Source organism: Megalopta genalis, chromosome 2 (genome assembly GCF_051020955.1).
Source record: "Megalopta genalis isolate 19385.01 chromosome 2, iyMegGena1_principal, whole genome shotgun sequence".
Classification (NCBI taxonomy): domain Eukaryota; kingdom Metazoa; phylum Arthropoda; class Insecta; order Hymenoptera; family Halictidae; genus Megalopta; species Megalopta genalis.
Genome location: NC_135014.1, coordinates 8871019 through 8885522, shown reverse-complemented (window position 1 = coordinate 8885522; position 14504 = coordinate 8871019). Strand labels below are relative to the sequence as shown.

The 14504-nt window shown below is 37.7% G+C and overlaps 6 protein-coding genes and 1 long non-coding RNA gene across 16 annotated transcripts; 3 read left to right on the top strand and 4 right to left on the bottom strand.

Annotated features, from left to right (window-relative positions):
* The first annotated feature begins 272 nt into the window (after positions 1 to 272).
* Positions 273 to 5349, top strand: LOC117226537 (nucleolus and neural progenitor protein). Of its 7 annotated transcripts, none has more exons than XM_076518218.1 (9): positions 273 to 529; positions 613 to 1036; positions 1096 to 1266; positions 1336 to 1541; positions 1622 to 1965; positions 2264 to 2680; positions 3376 to 3890; positions 3978 to 4315; positions 4387 to 5349. In XM_076518218.1, exons 1-6 carry the CDS (start codon positions 454 to 456, stop codon positions 2315 to 2317), a joined length of 1275 nt encoding a protein of 424 aa, XP_076374333.1. In that variant the 5' UTR covers positions 273 to 453; the 3' UTR covers positions 2318 to 2680; positions 3376 to 3890; positions 3978 to 4315; positions 4387 to 5349. The 7 variants fall into 7 exon arrangements, with proteins under 7 accessions (XP_076374333.1, XP_076374332.1, XP_076374330.1 ...); XM_076518217.1 differs by having other exon boundaries at positions 2264 to 3718; positions 3806 to 3890; XM_076518215.1 differs by having other exon boundaries at positions 2264 to 3890; positions 3978 to 4110; positions 4189 to 4315.
* LOC117226541 (trissin) lies at positions 2270 to 3527 on the bottom strand. The gene is made up of 3 exons (XM_033480999.2): positions 3453 to 3527; positions 3077 to 3139; positions 2270 to 2597 (listed from the first exon to the last, which is right to left on the bottom strand). Exons 2-3 carry the CDS (start codon positions 3114 to 3116, stop codon positions 2401 to 2403), a joined length of 237 nt encoding a protein of 78 aa, XP_033336890.1. The 5' UTR covers positions 3117 to 3139; positions 3453 to 3527; the 3' UTR covers positions 2270 to 2400.
* Positions 3749 to 5215, bottom strand: LOC117226538 (uncharacterized). The gene is made up of 5 exons (XM_033480997.2): positions 5089 to 5215; positions 4650 to 4814; positions 4398 to 4583; positions 4028 to 4318; positions 3749 to 3872 (listed from the first exon to the last, which is right to left on the bottom strand). Exons 1-5 carry the CDS (start codon positions 5150 to 5152, stop codon positions 3769 to 3771), a joined length of 810 nt encoding a protein of 269 aa, XP_033336888.2. The 5' UTR covers positions 5153 to 5215; the 3' UTR covers positions 3749 to 3768.
* A 1729-nt stretch (positions 5350 to 7078) lies between the features above and the next one.
* LOC117226545 (Hyls1 centriolar and ciliogenesis associated) lies at positions 7079 to 8829 on the top strand. Of its 2 annotated transcripts, none has more exons than XM_033481006.2 (4): positions 7079 to 7582; positions 7676 to 8233; positions 8316 to 8496; positions 8574 to 8829. In XM_033481006.2, exons 1-3 carry the CDS (start codon positions 7492 to 7494, stop codon positions 8447 to 8449), a joined length of 783 nt encoding a protein of 260 aa, XP_033336897.2. In that variant the 5' UTR covers positions 7079 to 7491; the 3' UTR covers positions 8450 to 8496; positions 8574 to 8829. The 2 variants fall into 2 exon arrangements, with proteins under 2 accessions (XP_033336897.2, XP_033336895.2); XM_033481004.2 differs by having other exon boundaries at positions 8309 to 8496.
* On the bottom strand, positions 8515 to 9940 carry mRpL4 (mitochondrial ribosomal protein L4). Its single transcript, XM_033481007.2, has 3 exons — positions 9528 to 9940; positions 9051 to 9459; positions 8515 to 8987 (listed from the first exon to the last, which is right to left on the bottom strand). The coding sequence occupies exons 1-3, from the start codon at positions 9834 to 9836 to the stop codon at positions 8842 to 8844; spliced, it is 864 nt and encodes a 287-aa protein (XP_033336898.2). The 5' UTR covers positions 9837 to 9940; the 3' UTR covers positions 8515 to 8841.
* A 32-nt stretch (positions 9941 to 9972) lies between these two features.
* On the top strand, positions 9973 to 11958 carry LOC117226547 (DNA replication complex GINS protein PSF1). 3 transcript variants are annotated; one of them, XM_033481010.2, is made up of 6 exons: positions 9973 to 10157; positions 10298 to 10366; positions 10444 to 10508; positions 10580 to 10886; positions 10947 to 11064; positions 11162 to 11958. In XM_033481010.2, exons 2-6 carry the CDS (start codon positions 10298 to 10300, stop codon positions 11230 to 11232), a joined length of 630 nt encoding a protein of 209 aa, XP_033336901.2. In that variant the 5' UTR covers positions 9973 to 10157; the 3' UTR covers positions 11233 to 11958. The 3 variants fall into 3 exon arrangements, with proteins under 3 accessions (XP_033336901.2, XP_033336900.2, XP_033336902.2); XM_033481009.2 differs by having other exon boundaries at positions 9974 to 10157; positions 10237 to 10366; XM_033481011.2 differs by lacking the exons at positions 9973 to 10157; positions 11162 to 11958 and having other exon boundaries at positions 10237 to 10366; positions 10947 to 11137.
* A 1035-nt stretch (positions 11959 to 12993) lies between these two features.
* On the bottom strand, positions 12994 to 14394 carry LOC117226551 (uncharacterized). The gene is made up of 2 exons (XR_004491813.2): positions 14255 to 14394; positions 12994 to 14160 (listed from the first exon to the last, which is right to left on the bottom strand). It is a non-coding gene; the product is annotated as an uncharacterized LOC117226551 (long non-coding RNA).
* Between the last annotated feature and the right edge of the window lie 110 nt (positions 14395 to 14504).

The following is a 14504-nucleotide window of genomic DNA, read 5'->3' as shown; positions in this document are numbered from 1 at the left end:
GGTATATCGGTCATTGTGCATCGTCGTTATTACTTTAACAACGGTTCCATAATTGCAGATTTGTACAACCCTCGAATGCACCGTGGGGTCACACCCCTTGGACGAATTTAATTTATCGCCCTGTGATAAAAGGGGGCTTTAAATATTTCGGAGTGAATAAATTAGTACCTCTAGGTCCTCCCCCAAATTCACCTGTGCTCTGTCGTCCCACTGCTATCAGAAAAACTGATTGTCCGGGAATGATAGTTTATTGTGATAGCAGAGTCTGTTAAATTGGATATGTGTGCGTGAATGCATGCACACATATTGTCACTTAAATGTGTAATTGTACTATTATTGTATAAAAATTGTAAATGTGCCTGTGTACATAAAAATTGAGGTTATGTTTTGACGCAGTTTGCACAGACTGAATTTAGTCATTTTATTCAATTATAGCAATTAAATAGTCACCTCATGGACGCTATATGGAATCATATGCAGTTAGAGCGCCCACCGAATGCAACTTGTTGCATTCAGCGTGAAAAATTTGGTAACGTAGATCATAATCTATGTTATGTTAGATTATATTAGAAATCATTTCTGTTCTAATAATTATTTATTTTTGTTTATCAGATACAACAGGATTTTTTAATACTCTGGACAAAATTGTAAGAGATTTAATTTCCCAAGAAATCTTGCACAAAGAAGCAGCAATCCTGAGTAGATTAATATACCGTATGAAAAGTAAATTCCGAAATGATAAGGGTATGAAAGCTATGTCAAAGCTTAACAGAGCTTTGCTGAATTATCTTTCATTGTGCCTTGAAAAAGAATATGAAAATTTGAGAAACTATATTGAATTTGACTGTAAATATGTTAAGTTGCCTACTAAGCAAATGGTAGAATATGTTTTGGTAAGAACTCAAGGGTTTGCAAAGTTAATGGCACGCATAGAAGAAATATCAAAACATGCTGCTCATTTTCTTAGAAACAGGATAATGTTAGGCCATGCCTGGCCTGTTGCTATCATTGCATACTCTGTTGTCAGTAGAATATGGTACGTTACAATAGAATTAATGTTCCAACTCATTATAACACAAGCCCTTTTTCTCGCAGGCTGTTATCAAGGCATTTAACAAACAGATCTTGCATATGGTACAATGATTTACATCACTACTTACAATCATTTAAAGTCTCAGGATTAAATTGGCTTCCCATGGGATTTGATCTCCCATCTGATTTACGGGCATGGTTAGCACTACCATGGATAGATGAGCCTACACCACGGTAAATACAGAACTTCTTATAAATGGTGATGTATAATTATTTTGTAGCTAATAATTTGAATTCATACAGTGTCCCCAGCAGTCATGGAATAAAAAATATCATGTTCAAATTAATTACACCCTGTGATTATGACTCGGACGAGGACCTGGATTTAAACAGGCACAATTATAGCAAAGAAATAGAATTGAAAAATACTTCTTTAAACCTACAAAAGAAAAATGCTGCATGTAATGATATTATAATAGATATAGACAGTGTTGACAATGACGCAGGAGGTATAGAAATCGTGTTTAACATAAAACTAGGTAATAAATATATAAGTGAGCAAGGACTGATAATTGCTTATCTTTTATAGAAATTATAGATCGTCACTCGTTTAGTTTAAAACAAACTAAACAGACTTCCATAAAAGCTGAAAAATCTAAGAAAATAAAAATCGAAGAGCAGACTGTTTCTAATGTAATAGAAGAAAATGTGGAAACGGTGCCAAAAAATTTGAAAAAAAAGGAGCGTTTAATAAAGGATTTAACGTTCGCCAACGTCAAGAATAAGTCAGAGTTGATGTTTTTTTTAGACAAGGAATCCTATCCCGGCTTAGACAAGTTACAATGGAACATGATCAGAAACAAGAGCAAGAAACAACTGAACAAATTGGACACGTCTTCCGACAAAGCAGACCAATCTATCTCAATAAAAAAGGTAATTAAACGGATACAGCGGTGGATCACCTGATCGCAGCGTACACTAGTCCGTCACCATATGCACAATACAATAAATTTTACAAAAACTGCGAAGAATGTGTATAACATAAATATTGTACTTGTTATGAAAAACTGCTTTATTTTGGTGACCTGAAGCATAAGTCCACAAATAACCATTGAAATGGATTCACGAGTAAATAAAGTTTAGCTTGGAAATCGTTTATATATTTAATCATTGACTATAGTGAACTTAATAGTAATCATAAGCGAAATGATAGTGCATTAAACATTTCCAGGGCAGGTCATGGTGTGAAACAACTCATTATTCCCGAGTACACGTACATGCATAGTACATTTTGAAATTATTAAATTATTCAGCAGCAAAATCGAAAGAATGCAACTTTATGATGAATATAATTCAGTTGCATAATGATTATGCATCGTAATCCAGATGGAGGCGGTTCGTGTAGCGGCGCGGCCTCATCCACAGCCTAAATCCGGCGTTGTACTGTCTTTTCTTCATGTTGTTGAAGCAACAGGCCCGAAATTGTCGAGTGCCGCATATATCAGCGCACTCTCGGCCGCATTGGTCGCAGGATAAAGTCTCTCCAATAGTCCAGAAAGCACACACTGCAACGTAGAACCCGGTGTTTCTTTTTTTGGTACAAGCTGTGCCGCCCGAAGAAATGCATTTATGGATGTGGCGCCAGAACGTAATGAATTTTAAGCAAGTAATTACAAGTTACCGCATCTACATGCCGCGCGGCGTGTCACGAACTTTTTAAATTTTCCGGTCGAGAAACTATGTGCTGGAGAAATTTTTCATTACAAATTAACATCTTCTGATCTTCCGGTTCGCGGAACTCAGGGCATTAAATACGGACGCGATTGGTTAAGGTTTTAGTAGCAACGGTGCCCTGGCGGCTGCTTTAAGTGAAACACTGTTTGATGGGATTATCTCTTTGCAAAAGAGATTACACTGGGCGAGGCGATACCGTCTATTTCGGGATCCTTTGACGCGCTTCGGATCTCGCAATTAACAGAGCATAGCCTATTTTTTATAATCGAGAAAGATTAATTAGTTAGTAACAGAAAAAAGTAACGCTTACCTATCAGGAACAGTATCAAGCAAGTGGCATTCATCTTCATGTTTGATAATCCGGCTGCGGAAGCTTTGAACAAAAGGACAATTTATTCTTAATTAAAATAGACAAGGATCCGTTTTATTAAATTTTTTTGTTAAATTTTTATTGCACTATGTGTTTTTAATTTATCGTTTGTACTATGGAATAGGGTACCGCACTTTGTAAGATTTTAACAGACCACGAAGCAAGCTCTGAAGTATAATGAAAAGATATAGGATTCAAAAGGATATTAAAAATAAGATCTGTGTGCTCAAACTACACAGGCATTATCTACACAGACTTTCAAACTGGAAGCAAGTGGTTGAAGCGTACGATACTGATCAGAGAGATGCAAACTCACCAATCCTTCAGGGATGAACGTCGAAGACCAAGTGATAAGACTCCTGTGGAGGACCACCGCCTCAAGATATAGTCCCCCACCAGGCTCCTGTCGCCTCCTGCATCCTTAACGCGCACGCAATCGCATTTTCTGCATCGATACGGTATTCAGAACAATCTCCGAGTCGATTTACAACTATAATTAGACTTCTAATCGGCAAGGACTGATGGCAGGAGCCACCTACGCGAATGACCAGGGATTTGAGGAGTTCGGTTGGAATAGGGGCGGTATAATAAGACAATAAGATTACACATTCATAAATATTAGCATTGTTTCTTTAATGCGTTATTAATGTCACTGCCATACATGTGTAGACAATGCTGATGGGAAACGTTGATTGATGATTTCTCGTGGCGGTACTTGTTTGCGACAAGGATTCAGCTGAAACACAGACCATAGGTAGTTAAAGTCTTTCAATATTAGTGATTAAAGATGTTTTATAAAATCTTTACTTATTCAATAATTTATGTATTTGTTCCAATTTAGAAGATAGCCATTTTGGAGCCAAATTGGTACACTTAATATTTTAAAAATACCGGGATAGTAAACGATCCTCTCTCTTCGCTTGTAATCCGTGTGAGGAATGGAGACCTCGCAGTCCAACAGGGTCGGCTCGAAGGTGTTTCTGATGATCACGACCCGCTTCACGGATAGATCCTTCCTGTACCACTCTATTTTCTCTGTTCTGTCGTAGTAGCTGTGTACTTCCACTCCTTCTACATAGAACTTGAGGATCGGTCTCGGATGTGCTCCGTTCACCACGCATGTCAAGTTCAAATGGGTCTTATTAAAAGAAGATACGTGAATCGTCGCGTTCTTCTCTGGTGCTAAAGAATTATCCAGAACTCTGTTTTTATTCGACCTATCGGAATCCAATTAATAGGATTTTTAATAGTCTTTAGATACCATAAACGATCATCTGCGATCTCTTCGAATCCTCCTCCTGAAAGGTGCTAACCGAACAAGTGTACTCGCCGCTCATGTCGACGGTGACCGTCTTCAAGTGAATGATAGATTGCGATGTTGGATGTCTTAAATTGTTCCCAGGATATTCGGCGAACCCGTCTATCACGCCCACATCCTGTGGCAGCACTATAAATGAGCAGAGTGAAAGAAAATGTTTATATACGAATTAATTGATAGCTTCGTTTAAATTACTTGGTGGAATCCACTGATAAACTTGGTCCATATTATGGTACCATTTCACTACGAGGCCGTTCTCATCCGATCGAACATGGTAGACGCAAGATAGATCGATGGGACCGGTCCCATTACGTACAATACGTGGAAGGTCCAAAACGTTGATTCTCGAGGCGCACATGTCTAAAAGAAATTTATTTATCGATACATATTTATTTAGTAATTAACATAACGCGTAAATATTTTAAGTGTGGAATTCATCGATTGTTTGTCTCCTTGTAAAATTAGAATCAACGCGATATACGCTTTAGAGTCTATATGTATGTATAAAATGATTTTATCGTGTTAGAGCCGACCCGTACGCAAACTCGAAACAACTGGAAAAGTCGCATGAATTTTTAGTAATGTGCTTCGAGTCTTAACAATTTTAATTACGCTAGATTTCAGTTTCATTTACCTGGGAACGGGACGGATATTGTAGCAATAGCTAGCAGAAAAATCGTGTACACCGTTGACAACATTTTCAACGAAGACCTGTTTCCAAACTGATGCACAATTAATCATGCTTCGTTAAACTTAAATCAAGCGCAGGCGAAAGATTCTGCGCAGCCATCGGATCAGCATTGTTCGTTGTATAAGCGTTAAAATGATCAGGATTATTGCTGCAATCCAGTTTTGCAATTTTTGGTAATATATGGACGAGTAATTTGTTTCGAAATTCTATCTAGTGCAAATTTATTTAATTTCTGCAGTCGATCTGCCGCCAATTATTTAAACACCTGCTGACGCTCTTTTTGATTTCGTTGATCGTTTATAGATGGCATCTATACAGGGTGTTCCATAATTATTTTAACAGCCGAAAATGAGGGGTAGCTGAGGCCATTTGAAGTAACTTTTTTCTTTACGAAAATGCAATCTGCGGCTTTGTTTACGAGTTATTAACGGAAAACACTGACCAATGAGAGGTGACGGCGCGAAGTTCGAGAGCCCGCAGCACGAGGCTTTGACAGATGGTCGGGAGACGGACTCGAGCCGCGTTCGAAGTATCGAACAAATCACGAAGCGAGAACTTCCGGATTTTCTTTACTACGTAACAGTGATATTTTTAAGAAAAACGCAGTTCACCTTTACTTTAGAACGTCTGAAGAATATTTACTAATTTTTCCGACCCGAAATAGTAAGTAATTTAGCCGCGACGGCCGTTTTAATTTTCTGGTGTGCATGACACCTTGTGTGTAACATATGAAATTTTTAAGCAAGGTGTACAGTGAAGATTAACAAAGTACGTAAATGATATTTTAATTTAAATAATTCCGTGTCCGAACACAGTTCAACCAATGATTCGCAAAGCTAATTTAATAAATAATAATCGTGTAAGGGATATGTCAAGGTTATGTCAAGGTCATGTCAAGGTTATGACAAACATATCCCTTACGTCCTTTCACACGATAATTATTTATTAAATTAGCTTTGCGAATCATTCGTTGAACTGTGTTCGGTCACGGAATTATTTAAAGTAAAATATCATTTACGTACTTTGTTAATCTTCACTGTACACCTTGCTTAAAAATTTCATATGTTACACACAAGGTGTCATGCACACCAGAAAATTAAAACGGCCGTCGCGGCTAAATTACTTACTATTTCGGGTCGGAAAAATTAGTAAATATTCTTCAGACGTTCTAAAGTAAAGGTGAACTGCGTTTTTCTTAAAAATATCACTGTTACGTAGTAAAGAAAATCCGGAAGTTCTCGCTTCGTGATTTGTTCGATACTTCGAACACGGCTCGAGTCTGTCCCGACCATCTGTCAAAGCCTCGTGCTGCGGGCTCTCGAACTTCGCGCCGTCACCTCTTATTGGTCAGTGTTTTCCGTTAATAACTCGTAAACAAAGCTGCAGATTGCATTTTCGCAAAGGAAAAAGTTACTGCAAATGACCTCAGCTACCCCTCATTTTCGGCTGTTAAAATAATTGTGGAACACCCTGTATAGTACTTTTGTTAATATTGTAGATTTAAAATAATTATGCAATACTCTCTACATATCTTTCCAGAGATATTAAATTGTTAAAAAAAATCATTCATAATTTATTTGGTGTGAACAACTGTTACGCACTTGTTATTTTTCCATACTTTTTTGATGTTCCCACCTTACTTTTAAAAGCAAAAAAAGAACATGTATATAATTTAGACGGGGTTATGGTGTATTAAGTACATTTTTTCGAACCATTATATTGCTTCTTTTAGTTTGTACGGTGGTGTACATAACTATTTTAAATACATTCTGCTCTAAAATCCAGAATTTGAATTACCGCTTCTAGACCGCCATATTGAATTTTAGTTTGTCCAAGTTTGTAACTAGTTTAGTGCAGGCAGTCTAAACAGTGCCCCAAAAATTGATTAAGAGTCGTGCCCCCTTGGCGGAACTGTACAGACCAGAGCTCTCAGGTGCCTGATCGTTCTTGGAATTTTCACCCAAGGCAAGTGTGCCTATTAGTATCTAGTATCTCCAATGGTGTCAGAGATTCTGCTCGGAATCTGCTTCAAGTGACAGAGAGGAGATCTCACAAATAGGATTGGACAATTCCAATAGATTGCCAATGGAAACCATTAGCATCATCCAATCCCATTTGTGATAAGTAATTCTTCCACATCTACTTTTCTGGAAGAAATTCATAAAGCCCGTTAAACAGTCAAGCATCTGAGAACTCTGATACAGACTATAGTGGACTATAATGATTCGTGTTCTCTGGTCTGGCTACAACTGATTTTAACGTCTCTGTCATTCAAATAGTGGATACGAAAACAAACGTTTGTTTCGCTGATTTATATTGTCATAAATCCCTATTGTTTCCTTAAAAATGAACGACGATCCGAGAGAGGTTCTAGCGCTTTTAAATTCTTTGGGATTTGTTGGAATTACCGCGCAACAACTAAAAAGTTTCATGAAAGGTAAACATATTTATTATTACGGACGTTTTGTTCCTACTTGTTTAGTGATTAATTTATGTACAGTAGTGTTAATTTCATTACTTCTGTCGGCAGATTTGAAATTGTATAGAAAAGTGAAAGAGCTCGAGCTGCAACAGAGGAAGGAAGAAATCGCGATGAAAATAATAGATAAACAGCAAAGCGATATAAAACGAATTCTCAGAGAACAAAGAAGACACTTTTCTTCGGTGATAAATACTGTGTCTACTGATTCCTCTAATTCTATAGTTGACAATCCTATTGTAAAGGTAAAAGTACATTGTGTATCAAATGACAAAGAAAACAGAGAACATTTTAATTCTGGGGACAGTACTTTAGGTATGAAACAAAACTATAACGATACAAGATCAAAATCCAAGACACCATCTGCCCCGACCAATGTTAGATCTGCTAGCACACTCTGTAATGAAGAAAGTACTAGTGCTCGGTTGAAAAATTATAAATCGAAAGTAGACCTAGATAAAATACTGCAACATGTTCAGTCAGCATCTTCGTTACACAGGAGACCCATGAGTGCTCCTAATATTCTAGAACATGAGCAAGAAAGGGTTGGAAGTAGTCGAGCAAAAAGTATATTGTCTACTAAAACCTCTCAATCTGGAACAAAATCCTGTAAAGTTTCAGATAATATAATAATCTAGAGAAAATCTTCATTTCCCAAATATTTCAGTAATTTCTATTTCACAGTCATTAGACCATGGAGGTTGCAACCAGAAGTACAGAAAGGTTTTAGCACCAAAAAATCTGATCCAGTTGCACTTTATCAGAAATATCAACAGGAGTGGAAACAAATGTCCTTTCCAGGAGAAGCTAAGCATGCTGGTTTAAGATGGGCAATTCGTGAAAAAATGTTAGGTGGAGATCCTCATCCTGTGGTAAGAACTTTATACAGATAACAGTATATTCTTTTATTATTTATTTCGTAAAATCTTAAAGTATTCTTATTTTTCAGCCACTTCCCAGGAAGTCGACCAGTATGCCAATTTTAAAAAAGAAATGACCTTAACTAAGCATAGAAGATAAATTTTTCACTAGAAGTAATTAGTTATAAGAAATACGATTTTTATGGTACAACATAGTAGTTCAATTTTCAGACATTGATTTGGGAAACCTTCGTCTTCCGAGGATTAATTGTTATAAGAAAAAACATATTTACTGTTGGTAAAAATAACAACAATTTGATCAATAATAAAGAATTTAATTTTTTCTTTGGATCGATTTTACTGCTGGTTAAGCTTGAACTCCTCCAACAATTTTGCAGAATCTGATCTATTTAGTTGAAACAGAATTTTATCTTCGATATAACGCGCCGCTCTTTCCGTGAGAACTAAAGTATCATACTTTAGCATACTGTATACATTTAGCCCTAGAGAATAAACAAGAGTTAGACGTATATAATTAAGCTGTACATTCTTGGTAGCAGTCTTACCATATGCAGGCATTAGGGTCATGTGCGCAATGCTATCTGTTGCTGCTGTTATATTTAATGGCATTATATCATCGGTATCAACAAAAAGTACAGAAGGACCCCAACACCTTTCCTCGACTAGTTGATTCATATAAGAGGCATCCTGAGTTGGTATTTCTAAATCGTTAACTATGAATAGATCATCCTGAGCAAGTTTTACAGACAATGTACTGCAAAGACCAGCAACACGTGTGAAATAGGGAAGCATATAGAAGTGAGGTGTTGGAGATCTGGGACCATGTGCAATACCACCACCTTTCCACAATGGTGATCTTATGCTTCCATGGCGTGCACGACCTGTTCCTTTTTGTGGCCAAGGTTTCCGACCACCACCTCTTACTTCTGCCCGTGTTTTCGTGTGTTCATAGTTCTGAAATAAAAGATTAATGTTGATTCTAGGATAATGTTTATGAATAATTGGAGTAACTTGATAATTACCACAAAACGATACAGTCTCTGCCATTTAACATTCTCATGAATAATGTCCACCCTTGGTGCTGCTGCGTAGACAGTGGGATGCAGGAACACTAGACCTAATTTCTTTCTCTCTATTGTATCCAAATTCTCCAACCATATTTGGCGTGGCTTTTGATACAAAAATTTCTCATCTCTGTAACTCTTTTTGGAAATAATTGGGACTGGTTCTAGACTGGTCGTCTGCTCCTTAACGACAGCAGTGCAGAATTTTAACGACTGCTGTTTACATGTCTGCAATTTCGTGACAATGTTTCGGAGAATTATCGGCATTTTTATAAGTAATATTTGTTATTATTCTCACAATATGCACATTGTTACATCGATAACCTAGCAATGTCTTTCTTTTACTTGATCTGTAATACTTGAGTTTTATGTAAGATGGCGCTGAAAGATATAATATTTTCGCAGATGTCACTGCTGCCGATGATCATGTGTGAAGTTTGTTTTCGTCTTCGATAAACAGATGATTTCAAATTTTTCTTATTACTGTGCCGTTTATTATCCTTAATTACTGCATAACATCGATAAATAAAGTGTATAAAGGAGAATCAAGCGAAAATTTCACTTAAAGAGGCTTTATTCTTCGACTTGGTGAATACATTTATGTTTCAATTTGCAAAAACTAAAAACTTGTCTACTTAAATTTTCAATAAGTTTCTATTATATACAGAGGAAAACACATTATTCAATATATTATAATTATTTTCCTGTATTTCACATACTGCTAAAAGATGTATGGAAGGAAGGCATTTAAGCTAATAACAGAATTAGATTTATCTGCAGAGATTCAATTATTCAATGTAAGTTATATATTATATTGTAACAATCAAAAATTCAATACAGCCACGATATAAAACTAAAGGAAGATGTTTTGTAGGAGGTATTATTGAATGAAGTTCTGGAGGAGATGCATGCTCTGTATGATGCAAACATGACTGATAGGTTTGTAAATGTTTATAACCATAGTTGCCACAAGTAATTTACGACTCAGTGATGAAATTCATTGGTTCCAGCAATGCCATTCGAAATGAGGACAACATGGCATTGCTACCATCGGTTCAACTAAGACATATAGCACTGACTAGAAACAAGAGATGTGTCTTGTCATACATCTACAACAGAGTAAGGAAGCTGAGAGAACTAAGATGGGATCTGGGAAGTATTCTACCACCGGAAATAAACTCCAATTTGTCAAATGCAGAGATTCAGTGGTTCCAGTCTTACAATAAATCCTTAGCTACATACATGAGGTCTCTGGGAGAAGATCAAGGATTCAATCTAACTGCGTGCATGTTGCCTCCAAAAACTCCTTATGTAGAGGTAATTGTATTTAAGATATTAATACCTTTAACAGACCATACGATTAATTCTGGATTTCAGGTGAAGTGTATGGTAGATTTTGGTAAGCTGGAGCTGGAGGATGGTCAAGTCATACTACTAAAGAAAAATACATATCACTTGCTACCCAGAGCTATCTGTGAGTCACTCATTAGGCAAGGTATACTTGAGCATAACACTACATAACGTTTTTCTTTATCATTTCACACAAATAAAAATTGTGCACATTTTCATTCCTTTTCCTTTCTGTTAAATAGTTGCATATAGATCAGGATACTTAGGGATCTACTGGATTATACTTGAAAACGACCTAGCTCCGTCTCATTAATGATTCCCATCGAAAATCGTATTCAAAAATTCGTGTACCCGCATATGCTTAACCGACTCCATTAGGAATTTCCCCGAGAAGCTGAAATTCTGTCAGGCGGTGCGCGACCACAAACAGTGTGAAGCTGATCCGCGTTTGCTATAACACGTTTTGCCTCGACAATAGTGTGGATTCTCTTAGCTCGTAGATGCTACTCGCATGTCCCAATGCGCATACAAAGCTTAATGATTAAGGTTTTCCTTCTAATCGAGGACGACAGAAACAACTTTTCCACCGATACTATCAGTCCGCCGTCTATTATAGCATGCTGATCATCGTGGCAGCGGAAGACGCCTATAATTATCCGGTAAGCGACCCACTTTACATTTCTCATTGATCGAAAATATAAAATAAAATCGTCTGCAGAGCATCTGGCAACGAAAATGATTATAAAACATGCTGGGGTTTTTACGGGCTCGTAACGGTAATTTTTCGCTTATTGATCGATCTATGGGTCACGAGTTCAATCTGATTTTAAATCACGAGCGTCGGCAATCACGAGCGATCATCTGATTGCAATCTAATTTCGTCGTGCTGGAACTCTCACATTTCTTATCGCGTTAATTATGCGAAACCTCTAGTACATGCATTACCGATGTGCCGGAAATTATTATGCCCATTGCGTAATTCTTTTGAGCCACATAAATAATGCATATTTCCTTATAAAACAAAATTTGCATCACAGAATGATCAACTAACTTTTCCTTGCCCTGAAGTATCCTACTAGACTGTTGAAATTAATCGCATCGCTAAAACATTCCCAGGTAACACCTGACTTCCACATATATACATAAGGGATAGGATCGCAGGAAAGCACATTTGAGTCATAATTACTTTTCCAGAATCGTAGAAAAAAAAGGCAGAACGAAGACAAAGAGAAGATAGGGAAAACTTCTTCTTATAAGGCCGCGGGTTCCTTGAAATCCTCTCCGTTCACTTTACCTACGGGCCTCGTGGTTTCAGCTGACCTCAAAATGGGCTTCACCTGGACACAGTGCAGGTTGAACGGTCGAAAACCATTGTAACTCAAGGTGCAGCAACAAAATTCGCTGATATCGAGCGTATCTGGGCAAATTGACTCTTATAAGCGATAACACATTTCCAAGGCTTATCTCAGGTTTTCCCCAGATAACTTAAATACCGTTACTTCCCCAACAACAATTTCTCCGCTATCAAACGCACACCTTGTGTTACTGTTTTTCTATCAACAATGCCCGATGTGTAACGAGGTTTCCCAGTTAACGGGTAATTGCCCGACGATTTTTAATAACTATAGAGGTAATTGGAAAACATCGCTGCAAAAAGGAAGCTGCGGTCTCGTTCTATTTTCATTATCAGCAATGATGTCTGTGCTACCAAGCATGCCGTTGTGTGCCACTGCGTTTCTCTTCTTCATCTTAGAACAATGTGCAGCGCGTTTTTCCCGGTAAACGAGTAATTACCCGATGATTACTAATTACGATAGTGGACAGTTAGAAATATTCGCCGAAAAATTGGAAGCTGCAGTTTTGACATATTTCTGTCAAATAGCCTTCCTCCTTTCCTTTTATTTTTAAAAACTATGTATATCTTGAGGTTTTATTCTACAAAATTTATCGCTACGCTACCGGCTCGGAGCAAGAAATATTTTCATTCGTTAGAAATTACATAATTTGTGGTTAATCTAACCACTGTGCGGCGTGTGCGACACGCCGATGATGAGAAGGAAAAAAATACATTACATGAAATTATATAATTCATCGATAGGTATTGTCACAGGGGCGCAGAATTATGACTATCGTTTACGAAGGCTTTTACGAGCGGTTCAAATTCGTTCCGACTTTTATAACTAATCGGCCACCGTCGTTTACAATTTTCGTAACGAGAGATTATAGAAGAGCACATATTGTGACAACGGCCCGTTATTATCAGCGCACCGTCGTTCGGCCTCATTTGTATAATGATACAAGGTTCGTTGTTTTACGACCGGGTGTCAGTAACCATCGTTTGGGAAAAACCAGTGCTTAAACGACCACTGAATGGGGCCCGAAACCATCGAGCTACGTGAACGGTCCCTTCTTGGTACAACCTTCTTGGTATCGTAATGCCAAGAGGCATAGGCCGTCGATGTTACCAGAGATATCCGGATGGAATTTCCGGTGAGTCCACGTCTGCAGTAGATCAAGCAGAGAAGCAGAGAAAGAAAGTAGTACAGTGAAATCTGCTTGGTCGCGTAGAAACTGCTCGGTCGTTCGCTTTTCCATCGTGCACCGCAGAGATAATCGGTTATACATGTAAACGTAAGTCCGAACACCATAAATTACCTGTCCTCTAAAACTGTCCCAGTTTTCAAGGCTGCACTCTAACAAGTGATTTATTACCTGGGACGCAATCATTATTACAGTTTCTACTGTCTCGGATTTGCGATTTGTAAATCGTTTGTAGACAATGGAGACAATAACGTTTGGTTACGTAGAAATTAATAGCATCGTCAATTATTTACTCAAAACTTAAAACGGGGCACGTTACGAGGCTTGCCCCTTCGACCCTTTCGCCACACGTCATGTGCGCACAGGTTGCCTATCTTTTGGGCTCGCACTAATAAAAAGTTTCTTTGTTGCCGCATCTTTAGTATCGTTCGAAAAGGAGGAAAGAACGACAATTTTGTTATCTTACAGTTATAAATGCTATGTTTTATTACAAAAAAGTTATCGTTTGGTCGTCTTCATAAAGAGATAGAATCTCGATACTTTTCCCATCTTCTAGATTCTGGATACTAGATCGTAGAATATGACACCGCAATCTGATTGTGCTTCCATGAATCTCTTCAGTTCAGCATAAACATTCCATGGACATCCCGCTGTTTGTCCTCTTGTTTTCCCTCTTGATTATATTTCCTAGTGTTTAACCCTGAAACCATTTTATCGGATCTTCCAATTTACACTTACTATACATATTATATTATCAATTGGTCTGCCGAATGCTTCCGACGTTAATTGCTTACGAATAGAAATATTTCCATGTATTGCCATCGGGAACAATGGACCAATTGGCGAAACATTTATTGTAGCTTTTCGAACGTTGCGTTTCCGGTGTCAGCGTTTCTTCTTATATAGCGATTATCTAAAGAATGTCAAGTTTAATAGTGTACGTGTAGTTGTTGGATCTGCCAGACGACGATGGGTTTTCCCACCCCCTACCCTACTCATTTCGCAGCACGCGTGAACGTCGTCGAGGGCGCCACCATAGTGCGC